Raw genomic sequence first — 21,334 nt, 5'->3', positions numbered from 1 at the left:
GAAATCTCAATGACCTTCAAATTCCTAAGCTATTTATTCAGGAGGACAATGGAGAAGTACAATGTTTCACCCAGTCTAACAGCATGGTCTCACCAGCCAGTACAACTACATCTTTTACTTTCATGTAGTGTCATACTTTATTCCTGTCCTGAACTACTTTACTAGAGCAACATACACTGAACTTTAGGACAAGAAACAAGATGGCAAGATGAAAGATCCTGGAAGAGAGAAAGGCAAAAGACAACACAGCAAGATGCACAGCATCAAGTAAATCAACTTGACTAGTGCATTATAACTGCAAGTACTTTTCCTTCTATTTTCACATGTGGGCTTCACTGGCTTCAAAAATCCTTGTTTTGCAAAATGCCAAGTTTTACAGCAGCTCCCATGCAACTCTGAATAATATAAGACAGGTTTTTAGACTGTAGAGAATAATGTCATAATGTACAGAATGAGTAGTTGGTAGAGTCAGAAAGCTTTTCAGCTGCTCAGTTGACATAGCCAAACAGTTAAATAATACTTAAATAGGGGCAAAAAAGGTGCACTTGGATAGGAACATGTGATGGAGGACAACATGCTACTGTAGCTGACACAGAATCTGTTCCTATTCAACACTCAGTGTAACATCAACTCAGTATTTCAATGCTACTTAAACAATCCTCTAACCAAGACATAATCTCCAGCTACAGTGTTTCCTGGGAAGATAGATGGTAAAAAACACTACAGCACACTCATGTTTTAGATAAACACAGTCCTGAGAAGCAAGAGGAATTGCAATTTCTTTTCCTAGTAACTGGTAGCAGGTTAACAGCAGAATTCAAGTAATAATCTTTTCCAGAGTACCACTGAAACCACAACTTCTCTGTTACTTGTATAGTTTGCTTTTTGGAATGGGTTTTCTGAGCTGATATTAACAAAGTAATTTTTATACAGTTTTCAAACACCTCTTTGAGCAGAATGGTCTCCTGAAGTTGTCTATCATGGCTTGATATTATCCACTTTGTGTTCTGTAGATACTACAATTATTTGAAGCTACATTTAAAGACAGCTGTGGCATATGTCATGATACAGAAGTTTATTTGCATCTGCAATATGTACAATTTCTGATAAAAACTTACGGAATCTGAAAAATCAACTTACAGTAATTTTTTTATCACCACCTGACATGACACCAAAAGCACCTACTATAATTTAGAAGTTATTAAACATTGGGCTGAAAGGCACATACAAAATGACTCGTTATCTGTTTTCCCCAATTTGAAACAGAGTTAAAAACTGTACTTAAACCTATATCAAACTCTTATCTGACTACATTCTCAGTAACACCTAAAGAAATAAAAACCAAGAGAAACTTACAACATTCGTTGCTTTAATTTATTTTTCGGTCGTCCAATAGGTTTTGCATATCGTCTCCTTATTTGCGCAGCCTTCTCATGAAGCAGCTTTCTCCCTTTCTTCTTTGGTCTACAGACCTGGCAAATCCACATCCCTATATAAAGGAAAAAGAGTTTAGTTGTACATAGTTTATCTAATCTGTACTGCATGTGTGTACCAAGATACATACCTAGTATATACAAAGTCAGCAAATTATCTCTTGAACTGGACATAGGCACGGGAAAGCGGACAAAAAAGTGATCAACCTCTATCTATACTCTGAAATTTTTAAAAGCAAAGTGCTTATGGAAAGGGGGATACAAGAGGCAACAAGAATCACAGGAAAGATTACGAGCAATTAGGTTCCTAGAAGAATTTCTGTTCTAGCTTGTCACTACCTAGATCTTTCTCCAGACAGAATTAAGACAGGGTAAAAAATTGACATGTGTGTTACAAAGCCACTGGGGTAGAGAATGCTAAATATACTACTTCACACCTATGGTATAGTTGTTTTAATACACAACTTGAATTTAGCATCCTTTTAACATTAGATAGCCAAACACTTATTGTAGATAAGGCTGGGGACTGGGAGGGAAGGAACTGAAGAAAGTCTTTAATGTAACTTTAAGATTAAATAGGAAAAGCCATAAAGATGTAAGAGCAAAAATGAGAGGTGCCATAGGTAAGAAATCTAGAAATTAGAGAACCTGAAGACACATGCATTTTGTTTTGTTTGCCATTTTTCCAATTACTCCTACAAAAGGCAGGAAGAAAAATCTCTTCTACATGTTCCAAGAACGTCTTTGTCAGTGTATATACTCCAAGCATTTAAACAGCCTTTCTAAAATTTCATCTACAATAACTGGGGCAACAACTCAATACACAGTGAATAAATCTGGTGAACTACATGTAGACCTTTTATATTTTTCTGAGGAAAAAACCCCTCATATAATGACAAGTAAAATTTCCTTTGATATGAATGAAATCATACTATTTATCATTGAAAATAAAAACGATAATAGCATGCTTGACAGGTTTTGTCACTTAATACAAGACTGCAAATGGAAGTACTGTCATGGAAAGGATTTTTTAGATCACCTTTTGGCATTCGGGATAGCGGCGGGTCACAGCACTCCATGTGGAACCCTCGATCACAGGAGTCGCAAAAAAGCATGTTATCCTGGGGGGGCAGGGATGAGGGGATGGACAAAAGGAAAAAGGAAAAAAAAGACTTAATACAGCATTGTTAGAAGTTGTTTGCATTTGGACATGTGCTAATTATAAAGCTACTATAAACAAAGAGAAGTCCAGTAACACTGAACAAGTCTAACTTACTGCATTTTTGCCTTGGATCCTACATGCACTGCATGTCTTGCATTCAATACACTGCCACCTCAACGCCTTCACATTTGTTGTTAACTCAGGACAGAATTTCAAACATGATGGATGTCCTAAAAAATACCAAAATGTTATTGAGAGGTTGAGATTTAAGATTGGTTAGATTGATTCTGAAGTTCAGCAGGATGTAGCCAGCACCACCAGAGCCCTGCAAATACCACCTGCTTTCGGAATTCTGCAACACATTATTTAGTTCATCTACTTCATACAAATATACAGAATAATTGTCATTAAACCAATTAATGAAGACAGGAAGAAAACTGACTTTTACTGTAACTGACACCAGTGAATCGTCTACATAAGCACCTAAAACTGATTTTTTTATTTTCACTAGGTTATTTCCATAGCATATTAAACTGTCATTGGTTCTGAAAAAAGCATATTTATAAACTGACCACATTCCACTTTCATAGCAGTGCACAATAAACAGAGAAAGTCTTCAGATAAAATTGCATTAGTTATTTTTCTAACTATACTATCTACCAGAGAAACTGAAAAGCCAAACTATATGCATTTTTTAATTTCAATTAATTACTTAACTATACACAAAGAACAATTTCAGAGTAATAAAAAGAGAAAAAAATTAATCTAGCAATTGGCATAAGGAAAACATACTCCAATACAAGGTTTAAAATTGAGGGGGTGGGTGTGGAGTATTGAACTACCAACTCCCACAAAACAAAAATTCCTCGGCAGGACCACCCTCTTTTCACAGTAATCTTGAAGGCCAACAGGACTTTTCCAATTAACAGAGGATACCAGGCAACTGAACACATCCAGCACCTGAGGCAATACTGGCAGAGATTTTTTCATGTCTTCAACAACCTCAGAGCGTAGCCCCAATCCAGACAAGATAAAAGCACTGCTATATAGGAAGGGATAAGCATTCCCAGGGAAACACTTGATGAGAGTATTATATTCAGAGATCATCTATCATGAACATAACCACAGAAGTTGTCAGAGAGAGAAGAATCCCTGATGCCATGCTGCACTTAGAGATGGCTGCAGTGACGTGGCACACATCAAAGGTGCTTTCCTCTCACTGTCAGAGTTGGAATGAGTGCTTTCTTCTAGGTAATGCTGCAGTTACAGTGATTCAGACTTTCTCCATCTACTGTCTCTCAGTCCAGGACTGAGCTAAAACACCACAAATGAAAATACAATCTCATCTATGAGCATTTGCTATTTTTGTCTAATGGACTGAGGCACAAATGGCAAAGACTGATGGAATTCAAAAGCCACCTGAATAAGTGACAATTTCAGATTTTACTTCCTTTTATTCTATTTATCCAAGGCTTAAAACACTTTATAGTTAAACTTTGAAGGACAACTTGAATTGCGCATTTTCTCAAAATAAAATGCAGAGATATAATCTATTAGGAAGGAGCAATCAATAATAAATTCAAAGAGTAGTTTCAGAAAAATATTGAAAAAGCATAATCATTTGATTCTCTGCATATACCAACATTTTTTAGGGTTAAAATTGAGTATGCACTTCCAAGAATGTGACGAATATACTACAACAGCAGAGATGAGTTCAATGAGATACTACTCCCTTAAATGAAACCCCCTAAAGAGGCTGATATTAGTAATCAATATCACATAAAGACTTATTTTATTAACTATGACTTAACAACCCTATTAACACATTAAAGCATAGTTGTGAATCAATCACCTCCATGTAAATATATATAACTCCACTTATCTACCCTGCACAGAAGTGATTTATTTCAAGGAGCAAGTAAGTTGCAGTTCAAACTGTTGATTTTAATTTTGTTTTACGTAAGTAACTGTGATGTATAAACGTATGCAACATCCATTCTCACTGGTTTTAACCACTGCTTGAACAAATTAAGTATAACTGTATTAGTTTGTATCTCTTATCTACCAATGGAACATTTCTCATTCAAGCAATTACACATCTTAATAAATTTCTTTCATCGCTAGCTTTTATTATCAGACAAAAACTCAAGAATATTCCACTGGTATTAAACATGCCTGCAATTCCTAATCCTTGAGCCACAAGTAACTAGAACTGGAAGGCTGCAAATGAGAACCATCACTATGGATTTGCCATATTTTTTTCACCATCTTTTCTAGGTATGCACTAGCAGAGACAGCCCAGGAACTTTTAGATTTCAAAATACTATATAATATAGTTCTTTAATAGCTGATAATACTTAAACTATTCATTTTAGATACAAATTGACATAGTGCAAATGTAACAGTAACATGTATAGGGTAATGCCTACCAGACATTAAGTGGTAACCAGCAAGTTTCAGTTTTAAAAGGAACTGTTTAACTACATTGATAGCAGTTATACAGATTTTGTAGTTTAACAGACTTCAATAGTCATTTGAAGTTATGGTGCCCTTCACTGATTTTACAGCTAGCTTTTTTTTTTTAATTGGAGAGCTGAAGGAAAGCATGTTTTGGGCTCCCAAATTTGCAGTATTTCACCTCTAACTAGCCTAAAATCAAATTACAAACATACTCTCTTCTCTATATCCAGAAGCTGATAAAACTCCCAGAGGTTTCCAACCCTAGTTTCAAGTGTTTAAACTGGTCATTTCTCCTGACTCAATCACGTGACTTTCTTTAAAACTCAGCAGCATCAATAATTTAATGTATCAAACAAGTTTACCAGATGACTGGAAATGTAGACCTTTGCAGGATGGAAGATTTCACCAGGAATACATACAGGCCTACTTTAAAATTAAGCACTTCAAAATTTGTTCATCCATGTTTGAAATGGTTAATATTGGTGATACATTGACGTGGCAGAAATAGGTGAGACCAGGAACTCAAAAGTGAGAGTCTCATTCACTTTTGTGTCTTCCTCACAAAGGTGAGCCTTTTTTATTCATTAAAGGATTTAATGAAAAAGCTAGTCTTTTAAAAGAACAACCATTAGATCAGTGACTACAATTAAACACAGTGCAAAATAAGTTATGCTAAATCTCCAGTTATTTTTAACTTAAGCACAAATGCTGGGAACTACTGATAATTCACAAAAAATCCCTCAACTTGTGTCTGATTATCTTTAAGGTACAAAGTGTTATTATTATTTAGGGAGACTTTAGCTATGAGCAGAGATGGTCAGTACAACTGTCTTGGGGATCTACCAGTTTTTACTACCTGCAGCTTTCTTAGCAGTTCATGTTACCCAACTAACCTGATATCCTTATACAGACAGCAATAATTAAGGCACTTGCTATATTCCATTATTACTAAAGCATACCCTAAATCTCATTTAGAAAGCGATCTCTGCCCAGTTCTTTCCAAATATTTTCTGTCCCTATTCCCTCTGACCTGAGTCCAGTGTCTGTTGCTCTGCTGTCCAGCCTTCTCTACCCATCTTTATCAGTAACTGTCTTGCCTCCTCAGGATAACATCCAATTTGAAAGGAAAATACTCATAGGTATTCTGCTTTTTGCTATTTTTGCCCCCTTTAAAAAACATTTATTATAATTCTCCAGTCACTCAATTTTTTCCTCTCCTCATTCTACAACTTCAAACCTTTATAAAAATCTGTCAGCAGCATTAATGTTTAGTTGCTTCTGCACATCTTGTTTGGAAAAAATAGAAGCAGAGTTCGATTCCAGTTCTCAAGTGTATTGATTTTTCAAAATCAAGAGATAGGGAAAAAGGAGAGAAAAAAACCCAAACAAACTACAAAACCCAACCAAAACCAAGTAGAACTGTCTGCTTCTGTAATGGGATTTGTTTTCTTACATCTGACATCCCTCATCTTACTTCTTGAAAAATCCTTTGTGCCAACAGACATAGCAGTGCACTTCATTTCTAATACCCAAATATTTTTCCTCCCAAATACCACAGAAATGTGCACCTGGTTATCCAGCTAGTTTCTGCTTTCAGAATGCAGAGGCACTACCTGAAAAGACAAAAGTGACTTGACACAAAAACAAAAAGGGAAAACAGGCATGCCAGTAGTGGGCACTACAATTTAATCTCTGATCAACTGAACAATTTGCTTGCTGTGCACAACATGCAATTTCTTTTCTATTTGTTAGACAGCAAGACCAGCTTTGAGATACACTGCAATGTGCAAAATTACAAATCCAATTACAATAAAACTCCACTTGAGTGAAGTTTTGTTATTTATAAATTGCACTGAAATTGGTTTTTATTTTAGTTAGGCATCAGTAGCTAAAGTTTAACCATCCAGCAAACTGATTGGCATTCTCACCATTTCATTCCTTCTATCTAATACATCTGAGGAACTAATTAAAGATAATTTAGTCTTAATGAGGCAGAGAGAATGTATCGGTGTTAATTCAAATAGAAGCTGATCCATGAAAGTCAAGACTTCCAGTTCTAAAGTGTCTTAAGACCCACCAGGGAATTATTACACAATAGAAGAGTGGCTGATATCTAAGCTCACCTGATAAATGTAAACTCTGTGCACCTAAGTCTAACCAAGTATTAATTTTGCAAATATCACAAAACAGATTTGAAACCAGAGGAGATCTGTAACCTACAAACCATTAAAGGAAGACAATTTAAATTTATGAGGTTTGCTGTTGCATACTGGGTTTAAAAAGTAATTTTTTTTTTTTCAGAGGATAATAACTGGCTAAAATATACTAAAAAATACAGTGGCTAAAATATAAAGCAACCATCAGGGTGACAACTGAGAAGCAGACAATCAATAACATATCTTGATTAACTGAAAACACGTTTTTATCCATACTATCTCTATTTTTACTCAAGGACTGATGTAGCCTGACCTGAGAACTGCCAAAGCTACCGTCAGCATACCAACAAAATGATAATATTCATGGACTCCAGATGCACACAATCACAGACTATCCAGAGCTGGAAGGGACCTGCAAGGATCAACAAGTCCAACTCCTGGCCCTTCACAGGGCATCCCCAAGAGTCACAACATGTGCCTTGAGAGCTTTGCCAGCCTTGGTGCTCTGGGGAGACTGTTCTAGCACACAACCACCTTCTGGGAGAAGTTTTTTCCAAACCTCCCCTGACACAAGTTCAGGCTGTTGCCTTGGGCCCCAGCACTGGTCACCACAGAGAAGAGAAGCACCTGCATTAGGAACAGTCACAGTCTGCAAGAGCTGCTGCAGCACACAGGAGTGAGGTACATGCAATCAGCAGTGTCACTATCTTGTGCCCAACAAGTAACCAACCAGCTGCCCACCTCATGGGGTATGTTACCTAAAATATTATTCAAATTCCCTCTTGAGTAACACAATCATTTTATAAAAACATTAACTGAATACACAAGATGTGCAGCAGCAAAGACTGCTACATAGTCTTTATTACTATGACTATTCCTCAGCTTCTGAAATGTTGTAAATCTGTGCAAGCAAAATTCTTGATCATCATTTGATGTCACAATGCAAAACTGAGTTTTCAGAGCCAACATAAATCCCAAACAATAACTGAATTCTTGTATTGTAAAAGTGTAGTTTCCCCCTCTTAATTTACTCAGCAGATCTATACTTGGACACAAAGATTATTTAATACCTCTCACTTGTAATTATCCTAAAGATGACAAAATTCTAGTTTAAAAAAACCAAACAAAACCAAAACAAACCAAGAAAAATAACAACAAATTCTTCTGTTCCCCTGGTTTCAGTTCTTGATCTATGTTTGTTCTAAGAGAGGATAAGGTTCACAAATTTAAAATACTTTTAAAACACGTACTAAAACATAAACATTCCTAGTATTTGTAAATTCAGCCAACTTACCACTGCTGCCACAATCTGCACAAGACAAGAGCTCTTCTGGTTTTTTTTCACGATTTGATTCTTTCGTTCCCAAGCAAAAGCTACATATTGGGATGGGATCAGCTCGTGGCTAGATTTAAAAATAAACAGACAGTTAGCTAACAAAAAAACTCCAAACCAAAACCCACCAGCCTCCTAGGCTTTTACTTGGTATTTTAGTGTAGTACATACTAATTGGCAAGGCAAATGTCCGCTTTCCTAACTTGGTTACAAAGTTTTCATCCTAACATACTTCATAAACTTCAAGCTGGCCCATAATAAGCCACCCTGTATATTCACCCATGTAAATGTCTCCAATACAAGAATAGTGTTAACAAAAACAAGGAAAAATTAGAACATGGGACACTCTTCTTGCATGCAATTGCAACTCCAGAACACAATTGCTTGTTCTTCAAATGCAACAGTGCTCAAACATCAAGATGTAAACTAGTCTTTATTACAGACAAATATAGTTCCTTTGCACAAGACAAAAAGGCAAATTCAGGACATACTTTATTACTTGGAAATTCAATACAGCTGATACCCTCCTCTGAAATTACCATTTTAGGGTAAAAGCACTGGATTTAACAGATCAAGGGTTATCCATGCCAGTCTGATGAGTTCCATCAGCTTTGATAGACATTCATAACAAAAAACATGCAAATCTTTCAATGTCTAGAAGCAATACACAACTCTTCAGAGAATTACTTCAGAATGGATACAAATCTACTTCCCATCTTCCTTATCAATTACATAACAAACAATCAGAGAATATTTATTATATCGTTTCTGCATTACATTTTAGAGCTTTAAAGAAAACACTAACCTGCAACATCCAAAATATTAATGTATTAAAAACTACATGGAAGTATTTGTAAACAGGTCTGTAACACATAAAATTACATGCAACAATTTCTCCCAAATGAGATAGTCAAATAACAGAGTACCTTCTAGCAGAGAGTATCACAGTAACTCAGATTAACATGGTTTCTTTAGAGAATTCACAGCTTCCAGATTCAGGTATGCAATGCTGTTAGTTTAACATATCAAAGCAATCATTTATTGGCTTTACCTTCATTTTCCATTTCCTCTTTATGCTACAATACTTTGAAAGCTGGCAGGCTATCTTCACTTGACCTATAAATCTGTATTCCATTACAGATCTGGGAAGTGGGGAATGCTTGTTTTTAAGGGTATTCTTGTGAAAGAATTAGTTCCGTGGTGATATGCCCTTATATCTCAACACAATATAACACAGAAATATTGAAACTACTTTTATGTTATTAAGCTTTATGATCATTTTAAGTCAAGCAGCATGAAGAATGTTGACACCAGGAAAGTAAGTTTGTCCTAGCCATAGAAGAGGAGCACACATAAACATACTTCCATATAAACATACCCAAAGGCACTGTACTTCTTCTGAAAACTTAGTCCTCAGCAGGTCTGCTCACTGTTCAACTCTTCACAATCCAATTACTGAAATACTGACATACTTGTATACCCCAAAGAATACACATAAAAGATAAACGGAGCTGAACTTTTCATAAGTAAGGAGATGTGTGTTCCCTTCCATCATCTACAAGTGGGAACTGCTGTAACCTCCCTATAACCAATAGGAGCAAACATCATCTGCAGTCTTTTGTCTTACTGAGCTCTCCATTATGGATTATATGGTTAGCTGAAATATGAAATTGCTACTTGGATAAAAACAACTGTTTAAGTTATAAAACAGCTTTCAAAAACAGTCCTGCTTCAAAAAAGAAGCATTATTGGTGTTGTCAGTTTTAGAAGGATGACACTGAATGAGATCTGTAGTTCTAGAGGTGGAAAGAGTTGTACCAACTACTTGCAGGACTTTTCACTGGATAAAAAGAATGTATATATAAATAAAATAAGAAAGAATTAGTTACTATTCTTGCCAGTCAGATATAATTCAACAGATCTTTCCCATAATTTTGCTTTCATCAGATATGTCACTGGAGCAAATGATAGTAACAAAAAACCCAAAATACATTAATGATGCTAATAATCAGCAGCAGAAAAAGGGTCCAGAGCTATTCAAACAGATTTCACAGCATTGTATGGACATTTCTTAACTGCTACTTAACACAGATAATTTTAAAAGACAGATGATTCTTTTAGCAGAATCCAGTAAAAATCTCCTCTTGGCAACCATACCATTCTCTTTCCCTTCAATATAACAGTGCTTTAGCCATTTCAAAAAGGCTAAAAAGGCTTGTGCTGATAAATAATTTAGAAAGCTTCACATATCATTCAAATCCAGGTCCACAATCTCATCTATCTTTCCAAGATATTTTTTTTTGCTCTAGGAAAAGACATGGCCATTAGCCAACATTCATTTACTTCCCTATTTCAAACATGACCCCACCCCATCCCCCCCCTTTTTTTTTCTGAAGGTAAAATAAAGGACAAAGGTTGTTGGCAGTTCAGGGCTACAAAGACTGATGTTCCCATACCAAAACTAATCACAAAGAGCTTGCAAATCCTATCACCTCATATACAAGTTCCAAGAAGCTTACAGGCTCCAGTATATTTTTTGAAGCCATTTACATTCATAACTGTATTACAGGGTCTGTTCTCTCAACTACTGAAAGTTACAAATACACACACTCCTGTCAGCACAGTAAACAAGACATCATTTCCATTTGCTTTAGCTTGCACAGTCAAAGCAAGCCTGAATTCATACTGGTAGTATTAGTTCTGGCTCACAAGTGCCTCAATTAGCATCAACTATGGGTGTTTGGGGTTAATTTGTTTTTGGGGGGGGGGAGGGAGCTAGTGCAATTTTTTAGCTGTTGTTAACAACAGCAGAACGTCATCCAAAGAGCAGCACACCTCCTACCTTATTCAAAGGGAACTCTAAGAGAAATTAACCTATTTTTCTAATCAGTAGTTTATCTTCTAAAATAGAGCCATGAGGTATCTTTTGAAAAACAAGGATTAGTCTTCAGGAAGGTTAATTCCATTTCATCTCTTACAGAATGAGTTCTATTCAAGTCAGTTATTCAACACTGCAGTATTTTGTACCAGATGAGCCAGTAATACTTTTGGTATTAGTACTTAATATTAATATTTGTGTTACAAAAGCTTTAAGAGTATGGTGTCTGCTCTGTCTCACAAGTGAGGTCTGAATAACTCTTACCCAGTAACATACTATTGCTTCAACAGAACTAATAAGCTGAGAAGAATTTTTCATCCCTTTAATTCTGTGAATAAGGTAGATGACAACTTGCAAAACAATTTAGTTTGCTAGGTTACTAGAACATTCAAATTCAACAGACTGCCTTGTTCTAATAACTGTATTCCCAACTGCAGTAAGAGCAAATTTACAGAAAATTCATCCCTTATGCCAACATGCATTCAAAAATCGAAGTTTCACAAAGAGCAGTCAGGAAACCTCTATTTTAAAAACATTAAGATAGACACACCATGGAGGAATAACAGACCATCAACTCAGCACCTGTAAACAGGTTGGGTTTTTATTCTACTTTCCAAGCAGAAATTGAACCGTACTTATTTAAGCATCACACATTCAACTGCCATAGTCAATCAATCCCTCAAAAATCATACATACAACAACTGCAGTCCTTCAATCCTCTAAACAGCGTTAAAACCATGTACTGTATGACAATATTCTATCACCAAAAAACACCACCAAAATCCAATTCTACAACATCTATAATTTCAAAACTATTCCAAACAGTAATTGATTGTGATTATTCTAATATTTGAAACAATTTTCACTAAAAAATCAAGAATGTGTGTACATTAAATTTTGTTTATAGCTTCAGTATTTCAGTCACTAAAAAACGCAAGAATAAAAACCAAGTTTAATATGTGTGGTACAGATAAAGACTAAAAGTAAAAAATATTTATTTAGTGCCTTCAATAAGGGTTCTGTAATTGATCCAACTGAAAAAACCACCCCAGAGCCCCCAGAAAACTCCAAAGCATTTTAACTATTTGACATAGTTTACACATTGTGAAACATTAAGGACCCACTATACTTACTGCTCACAGTCTTTACATATTCTGCATTCTAACTGGTCCACAAAAAGTAAAGAATCATAGAATGGTTTAATTTAGAAAGAGCAAAAATCTAATTCCAACTGCCCTACCATGGGCAAGGACACCTTTCATATCACTAATTCAGAAATAACAATATAGTGCTTGCATTTACCTAAACTAGTGCAGTGTCCATTTTTAAGCAAAGACTTGGAAGCCATTTATGCAACCAGCAAATTATTTTGTTTGTTTTAATGACTCACAGCTATCTAGTCTGAGATACTAATAGGCTTTGCCCCTGCACAAAATAAATCCTTGGTAAAAATTCAGCTGGATTTTTATTACCTTATGCCAGAACTTGTCCCAGAACCAAGGCCCAAACCATTTTTTTTTCCTATGTAGTTTCTGTGCTTGTGAAATTTATGTTTATTTGATTAAGCATTTAGTATGTTCTAACATCTCCCCCCCCCCCCCAAAGGAGTCACATTAGGTCCTGAAAAGTTTCATTTTACTTTATTTTTGAGTATGCAAAGTTACCCAAAACTATAAATCCCACTCATAGCAAGCAGATTCCTATTTGCATTGCTATAGCACTCTGAGGTTTTAAACAGATTGTCTGAAAACTGTTAGGCATTAGCTGTGTACACACAATTACAGTCTTAAGTGCTATCTCATTAAGTGTTATGCACACATTAAAAGAGATTAAAAGTTTCACACACACTCCCAAGAAATTTTACTAGCAAACCAAAAACCTCAACTGTTCCCATTAGCAACTGCCTCTCCATGCCTTTTCAGAACCACCTCAACATCATCTGACTACCTGCTGGAAAGCACATCCTTGTGCATGATACCCAAACATCAGATATCTCTGTTATCCTATGAACAGAAACAGCATGTAAGTAATTGCAGGGCTACCAGCAGAGAGGGGCGAATTTTACTAAAAAGTGAAGCTGCCATGACCTTCAGTACAGATCCAGTGTCCTGGTCCCAGCCTATCTCCAGCCTTAGGAAGGACAGAAGAAGCAAGCTGGCTTTCTCAGAATACCTACATTTTTATAAAGTACCTTTGAGGGCTATCTGCACTATTTTATTTTTTTTCCTTTTTTTGTTTTTACCATGGTTTGAAAAAAGAAGTCTCTGAACATGAAATACTGCGAGAAGCATCTCTAAATACTGTTTTCTGAAATATTAATATTGGAAAGCAAAAGCTTTATCAGCAACAGGTACTGATTTCTGCCTCATCTACTGAAGCAGCTGCTCTTCATCCCACACAAGACAAGGTTCTGTGAACACTTTCAGCTGCAATCCCTTTCCTGCATCCATTCTGTGTGCGTACAAAACAGTTTATTTTCCACATTTGAAAAAGAAAATCATCATGTTTCAGGAACTGTAAGTTAAACCAAATTCTGAATTTTTAAAACAACTTGCTAGCTATCCAGTAGTTCCCATATTAGTCCTATAGGGCTGCAAAGCATGGCAAACACACTATCTCAAATCATGGTAAACACATCCTGACAGGCAGAAGTGTGGAAAAATTACACCTGCTACAAACCTTAATGTAGCAGTTATGCATTCAAAGAGCACAAAGCAAAGGCCAGTACAAGGGCAGTTCCAAAAAGAGAGGACTGACCAGGCTGTGAACTTTCCTTATTACACTTTTAAATCAACTAACTGCATAAATGGTCTGCATTGAGGAAAAACTAAACATTGCAACTTCAAACTTCTCCTCTTCTCCCCAAAGATTATCATCACTGCTAGAATGCAGGTTTGTGTGCCTTGCTTTTGTATAAGATTTACTTCCTTACTACACGGTGGCTTCGTGGCTTCCTCTGCTCACACGTCCCTCCTGTACTTTCAAAGATCTCTCTCTAAAAGCATTGTGATATATAAGGTAACCATCAGAGATACCTAGAACTATGCAAAAGGGTAAATTTAAAACCCTTCCTGTCCTACTGGATTCACACACCCCAAAGCCATCTAACTGCAAGAGTAATACTAGATTAGCTCAGACTTAATTAGCTGCACAAAAGCCAACCTGCATTCATGTTTCATTTGTAGTTTATATCCATGGAAAATATTAAAATTTCACTTTCTGTTGAAAAACCAGCCCCCAAAGCAAGCACAGAATGTCTAGAGTAAGATGCAAAGCAGCAGCTCAAAAATACAACTAAATGTCCTGGTCATCTGGAGGCTCAGCATTTATTTTCAACAGAATAAATAGAAAGCCTCTACACTTACAGAAGGGAGGCTTTCCAACTATAGTCCAGATTCAACAGACACACAGAATTACTCAAGTCCATCTAAAAACAACCCTTGGATATGTATAGGTCCTGCTACTGTTTCTGTCAACAATCTCTGATACTTAAACTGCATCTCCTCTGTGGTCTTGCATTAATTTCTATGTGCCGCGGTTTAACCCCAGCTGGCAACTAAGATCCACACAGCTGCTCACTCATTACCCCCACATGGGGATAGGGAGAGAATCACAAGAGCAAAAGTGGAAAACTCATGGGCTGAGATAAAGACAGTTTAATAGCCAAAGCAAAAGCCACATACACAAGCAGAGCACACCAAGGAATTGATGCACCAGTGCCCATGGATAGGCAGGTGTTCAGCCATTGCCAGGAGAGCAGGGCCCCTTCACATGTAATGGCTCCTTGGGAAGACAAACAACATCACCCTGTGTTGGTGCACCCCACTGCCTTCTTGCTCCCACTTTATACACTGAGCCTAACATTTTAGGGTATGGAACATCTCTTTGGTCAGCTGGGATCAGCTGCCCTGCCTAGATAAGCTCCAGGGTTCTTGAGGGTACCCATGTCTTAGGTGTCAAGAAAATGGAACTGAGTTATCTTTGTGTAAAATCTAACTCAGAGGTAAAGTGCATTAGTTTTAAAGTGCATTATCTAGCTTTCAACAATCCTGCTCATCACGTGCTAATTTCCACAATGTCTTCTTTATCTCAGTTTCTTTATATGCTTAGGAGACTTCCAAACATGGTATCCCTTGTTTTTAGTCACATGTATATACAGTTGTCAAATGGAGTTGCATTTTCCATCTCCAAATTTTATCATTTACTGCACTGCAACTAGAATGAAGCAGGTGATGCACACAACCACAAGGTAAGCTGTGGTGCAATTCAGAGATCATGATCCCATGGCCACGTCAACTTTTACATTCTTTGGGGAGACATATTGTTTTTACACAGATTAAATAAACTCCAGTATGAAAAGCACATGCTTCATTGCTATGATATTATGTTTACTCAGATGTTTGTATATATGCATATTTTTATCCATAACTTATTACCAAAGTCATCTTACATAAATGCGTATAATGTTTGCAGCGTGGCACAGGATAATTATTAGTTGTCTTGATGCTAATTGCTCAGGGAAAATGTTTAATTGCATATTAAATTGATCATATGCATATTTTATCTAGTTTACTCTTTGGGGCAAATTTACTGTCAGCACAATCTAGATTTGAATAGCAGTATACTAAATACAGAAGCAGAGCTTTTTGAAACTGGGCTAGTGTTTGAAATGCAATTCTAAATAAAACAAGCAGAGCCCTGTTCTACTCCAAGATGAAGTAGGTGAATTTCTGCACAAAGTCAAGACATATCCTGCCTAGTTGCCTCATATAAGAGAAAAATATTAGGACCAAAGCAAGATTATTACAGCCACAAACTCCAGAACCCGATATGGGCTTACAAGAGAACTACTTTTTAGATTTTTTCCACTGATATGTCTAGGAAGTAGAAGCTTTAAATAGAGAGCACATACATTTCGGTTTTGTTGTATACATTTTGGGTTTTTTAAACAAAAAAGCATTTAGTTTTAACTCATGGATATAACTTTACATCCTTTCTGCTCAACTATTTCAAGAACAAATTCAGCATAAATTACATCACTCTAAATAACACAGCCACTTCTCTTACCAAGGCCCAAGTAGGAGAAAAATGACACAGCTAACTTCATATTCTTACAGGGAACAAGCAGCAGCAGCTTGGCCACTGACCATTTGGTTTTTAGTCACTGGTTTCTATCTAGTAAAAAACACAGGCACTAAGATACTTCTCTACCAGGTGAGCTGCAGAGTAATACAAGTCATGAAAATCTACTTCTTTATCTATTTATTCTTTTAAAAATGAAATAATTCCTGGTCTCCTTTCCAAAGCAAGAGGATTTGGACAAACAGCTGATTAAATGCTAACAGCTTCATTTTTTTTTTTTTCCCCTGACAGGAACTGAACTTTATTCTTGAGAGAAGAAAAGCAGTTTATTCAACAGCCAAGACACTGAAATCACTTGCAGGAATTTACCTTTACAAGCCACTGCCCAAGACACAAAGCCATTGAAAATCTGCCAGCTCTGTAAAATACATACACAGTGCATTTTACACAAGACTGGGGAGAGCAGCAGTTTTTTGCTTGATCATGTGCTGAAATCCATGGCAGAGGATAATAAAGGTGAAGAGGCAGGGTAGCCCTGTACCCCAAGGAGTTACCTAAGAGGCTGGCACTTCCAATAAATGACACAGATTGCTTTGTCAGTCTCTGCTTCTTCCTATGTATTGATCATGTTCAATAGTGACAGACTATCAAGAAATCACAAGCCCCCAAAGCAAAAAGCATAATTCTGATTTCTTAATTAAAAACTCAGATCACTGTAGGTCATTTTATAAATAGAGTAAAATAATCTCCCTTAGAATATAATAAAGCACTAACTAGCCATGTGATGTAGACCAGAGCTTGAACAGCTCAGAACAAAGCCAGTAAACATTTCACAGAAGACCAGTTTTTCTTAGAAAGGTTTTTAAGTAGGCCTATTATATAAAATTAAATGAAAGTCTCTTGAAGGAAAGAGGCTTAAAATTTGCCTTAAGTATTATATTTAAGCTGGGGGACTAGAGGGGGAGAGGGGAAATAAAAAAAAAATTATTGCAGCAGCTTGTATTGTGTGGCTTTTAGAAACAAATCCAGTGAGGCTCTCAAGCACTGGTTCCAATTTATCTTCTACACTATTTCCAAGTATTACAGTCTATGAAGCCCATGAGGCCATTCTCTGTCCTACCAATAACATTAAATTGCCATGTTACTCAAGGAAAACATGCAAATTCTAGCATCAGCATTTGTGCAAATGGACACAAAAAAGGACAGGAGCAAGGTCATAACAAAGTTCATTAAGTCAGCAGCTTGTTGACTGTAATTTCATGAGGGATTTTTAAACAGTGCTTCAAAGGTAGCTACACTCTGCTTCAAAACTAGCAATGGCTTACAGAAGGTGATAAGCAACTTCAATAAAAAGGCAAAACCAAAGGAAAGAATGAATTACGAAATTATGACTTAGCAAATCCATCTAAAAGCACTCTTGGACCATACCCAAGTTTGATTCTAGAAGACTTCAATTTCAACCTCCTTTCATCTCTGACAGGAAGCAGTTCCTGTTTGCTTCCATCCAGTAAAAGAACTGGATATTCTGTGAAATATTCAGTGAAATAACCTGTACCTACAGCATCATCCACAGTTAAGTGCCCTGGCCATTAAAGTAAAACTCTCACTAATAATACTCAAACTACTTTTACTGCAAATTTTCTTATGCAGCGGAACTGCAAAAACACTTTTCATCTAATTCCAAATGAGCGCAGAGCATGGTTGGGACAAGACATAATGATATACTCATTAAAATACATTGCAGGAATCCACTTCATGACAAAATTTTCTGTGCAAAGATGTTTCCCTTGCCTCTTCCTTCACACAGGAGTGTGAAAATACAGTATCTCAATGGAAATGGACAAGCAGCATGACAAGAGCCACCCTGTGTAACTCACTGAAAAGTCTTTAGGACTGGATTAGCCTGTAAGACCAAGAGACAAGTAAACAACTCAGTTTTATATTTCACTTTTTCAGTTTGTACATGCACTATTCGGCTGTTTTAGCACCAACAGATAAGTACAACAAAAATGTGATCATTGCAATGAAGCCTGCAATTCCTATCCCTACAGAGTATATATTTCAGGCTCCCATGAGCAAAGCACCTTCCTTAACCACTCTGAAGCACCAAGTACATAGTGGATCCTGAAACACAGCCAGAAGATTGACTATACCACTGTTTCTAATTGTCTAAATAAAATTATTATTTACAGCTCTTGTCTGTTCATGCCTTAACTTTCCAGTATTTACAACTAAGCGTGACAGTAAGAAACCATAAGAAAGAATGTTGTCAACTTAGTGAAAACAAAAAGTTATATGTGCTATTTTTTAACTGCAAAGCTGGTTTAAATGAGTAATTACATTCAGGATGGGCACAGTATCTCCTTCACATTTCCAAAAAGCAAGGATTTGTGAAATTGTACTTGAGTGATGCAAATCAGAAGTTTCAAAGAGGACAGAAAAAGTTTTAAAAACTACTTGTCTAAAATATGATCACTTCAGTAAGAGGTTAGTAACACCTCTCTGTAGCCCAAACCACAGAAGATGCCTTTTCTCTCTATTTTCATGCTTACAATAAAACCTAGATGTGTCCATTACTAGCAAGAATTCTTAACAAATAAATCAACATCTGAAAGGTTCAATATCTATACCTTTAAATTTTCAGATAATAACCTAACTCCACTAGGATACCTTTTTTTTTTGTAGAGGGGAAGCAAAGAGAAAGCTCTGCAGCATAAATAAGAGAGAAAGTTCCCTCCAGACTTCAAATTCTGCTTGAGATCTTGACTCCACTGCCATGAGAGGTGTGCCATTCATGTCCATACAGTTCAGAACTAACGTATCATTACCCCATTTTTTAACTTCCAGCAAATTTTCTTTGAGTATGCCATTTAAAGGGTGTTCAGTTTTAAGCAAAAACTATAAATTTTACAGTTTGGGAAAAAAGGAATACCTGCAGCCCTAACTCGTTTCCTTAAAAAAAAATAAAATAAATATGAGGTTCACATTAAGTGACCAATAAAAAAGACATACATTTCATGTTCCAAATGTAAACAGGTAATGTATAGAATAGTTAATACAAAGCACTCTGAAGTTCCTTCATCTGACCAGAGTGCCTTCTACCCCTGCCAAATAAATAAAAAATATGATCTAGTTATTCCACACACACTAAAATAGTTTTGTGATAGGCTAATTAATCATGAACATAACTTTTCAGACATTACATAATTTCACAGACTTGCTTGTAGCTCCTGCCAACAAAAACAACAGTTTGAATGAGAAATAAATCTACACTTGAGTAAATCTACACTTGACAGTGACAAAACATGACGACAGTAGGAAAAAGAGGGGGAAAGGAAGGGGAAAGTATTAATATCGCACAGCCCCCCTGTATAACTTTATTACTCAAAACATAGCAAAGCTTAAAAGCCAAAATACATGAATCAAGCAACTGAAACTAACTTCTCACTCTAATCTTTCTTACTTCTTTAAAATTACAGACTACTTCTGGAAATAATGTTTGATACAACTTGAGAAACAAACCTAAATCACACAACTTATTCTGGGATCAGGAACCTCATTGTAATAGCCATGGGTTCATTTCTTGTTTGGGACACATCTAGAAGCACTCAGACCACTTTTATATTTCAAAACAGTCTCAGATCTATATTTTCAACCTGCCAATAAATTAATACTTGATTAGCTCAAACTACATATTAAAGAAAGACATAAAAAAGGTAAAAATCAATTTTTCTTGAGAATGTACTTTTAATCCCCCTTGTAGGCCCCTCTCATAACAAATTCAAACCCCAACTGGCCAAGGCACTCTGATACAGTAAGACTATACAGGCAGATAGAAGTGTTGATTCAGGAAGTCAGGAATTTCTACTGTTATGAAAAAGGCTCTCAAAAGGTCCCTGCAAATCCTGTATCAGTGACAGCCCACACAATCTGCAGATTTATATTCCTTTTAATTGTATCATTGCAATTCAATGATTGCGTATTCATATGAGAACAATGGCAAGTTTGACAGTTATTTACTGAAGTTCATTGTTAAAAGAGTGCTGGAAAAGACTGATGAGAACTAATAACTTGGTTACATATCATGCCCCTTGCCACACTAAAAACAAGGTGAAGAACACCTCTGTATCATAAACCACCAGAAGAGAAAACAGCAGCTATAAGCAAAAGCTGCTGTTACTATAGTGATTTTGTGAGTATCTCCTAACATCATCTCTTTTCCAGAAGCTCAGGAGAAAAAAGTAGCACTGTAACATCCCCAAAACATCAACTTTACTTATGAGATCTTTCATGCACTGACAACATTCTCCTTCACAGTAACTACCCATAAGGAAGTAAAGTACTTTTTACTTTTTTTTGCATTTTATCTTCTCCAGGAGGAAAGACAGGATGAGTATTTTACTACAATTTAAGACTTCAGTTTCCTGGGAGAAAGGATGCCTCTGCCCATAGTTAATTGTGCAGTACTGTCACTACTCCAGCACTGCTTTCTAGGAAAAATCAACGCTTTCACTAAGACCTCTGCCCTACTCATGTGAATTTGCACATTCATAGAATGGTTTGGGCCGGTAGAGCCCTTAAAGATCATCTAGTTCCAACCTTCTGCCACTGGGGTGTGTGTGTGTGTGTTTCACTAGGCCACCTTGCTCAAAGCCACATCCAACCTGATCTCAAAAACTCAGAGGGATGGGACATCTCCAGCTTCACCAGGCAACCTGTTCTTCACCACCCTCACAGTAAAGAATTTCTTCCTAGTACCCAATCTAAACCTTACTCTAACCATTTCAGTTGAACCTGCTCTTAAACCCTTTCAATTCAAGTAATTTTCCC

At 36.5% G+C, this 21,334-nt stretch overlaps 1 protein-coding gene across 7 annotated transcripts in view; it reads right to left on the bottom strand.

The window, feature by feature from the left end:
* KAT6B (lysine acetyltransferase 6B) overlaps positions 1 to 21,334 on the bottom strand; it is a 103,582-nt gene that overhangs the window by 46,150 nt on the left and 36,098 nt on the right. For all 7 annotated transcript variants that reach the window (XM_077183233.1, XM_054637292.2, XM_054637295.2 and 4 more), the window contains exons 3-6: positions 8,506 to 8,614; positions 2,710 to 2,825; positions 2,473 to 2,554; positions 1,357 to 1,489 (exon numbers count right to left, since the gene is read on the bottom strand). In XM_077183233.1, coding sequence (XP_077039348.1) covers positions 1,357 to 1,489; positions 2,473 to 2,554; positions 2,710 to 2,825; positions 8,506 to 8,614 — 440 coding nt within the window. The remainder of the gene's footprint in view (positions 1 to 1,356; positions 1,490 to 2,472; positions 2,555 to 2,709; positions 2,826 to 8,505; positions 8,615 to 21,334) is intronic.

The sequence above is a fragment of the Agelaius phoeniceus genome, chromosome 9 (assembly GCF_051311805.1).
Source record: "Agelaius phoeniceus isolate bAgePho1 chromosome 9, bAgePho1.hap1, whole genome shotgun sequence".
Lineage (NCBI taxonomy): Eukaryota > Metazoa > Chordata > Aves > Passeriformes > Icteridae > Agelaius > Agelaius phoeniceus.
This window is presented reverse-complemented; position numbering and strand designations above follow the sequence as displayed.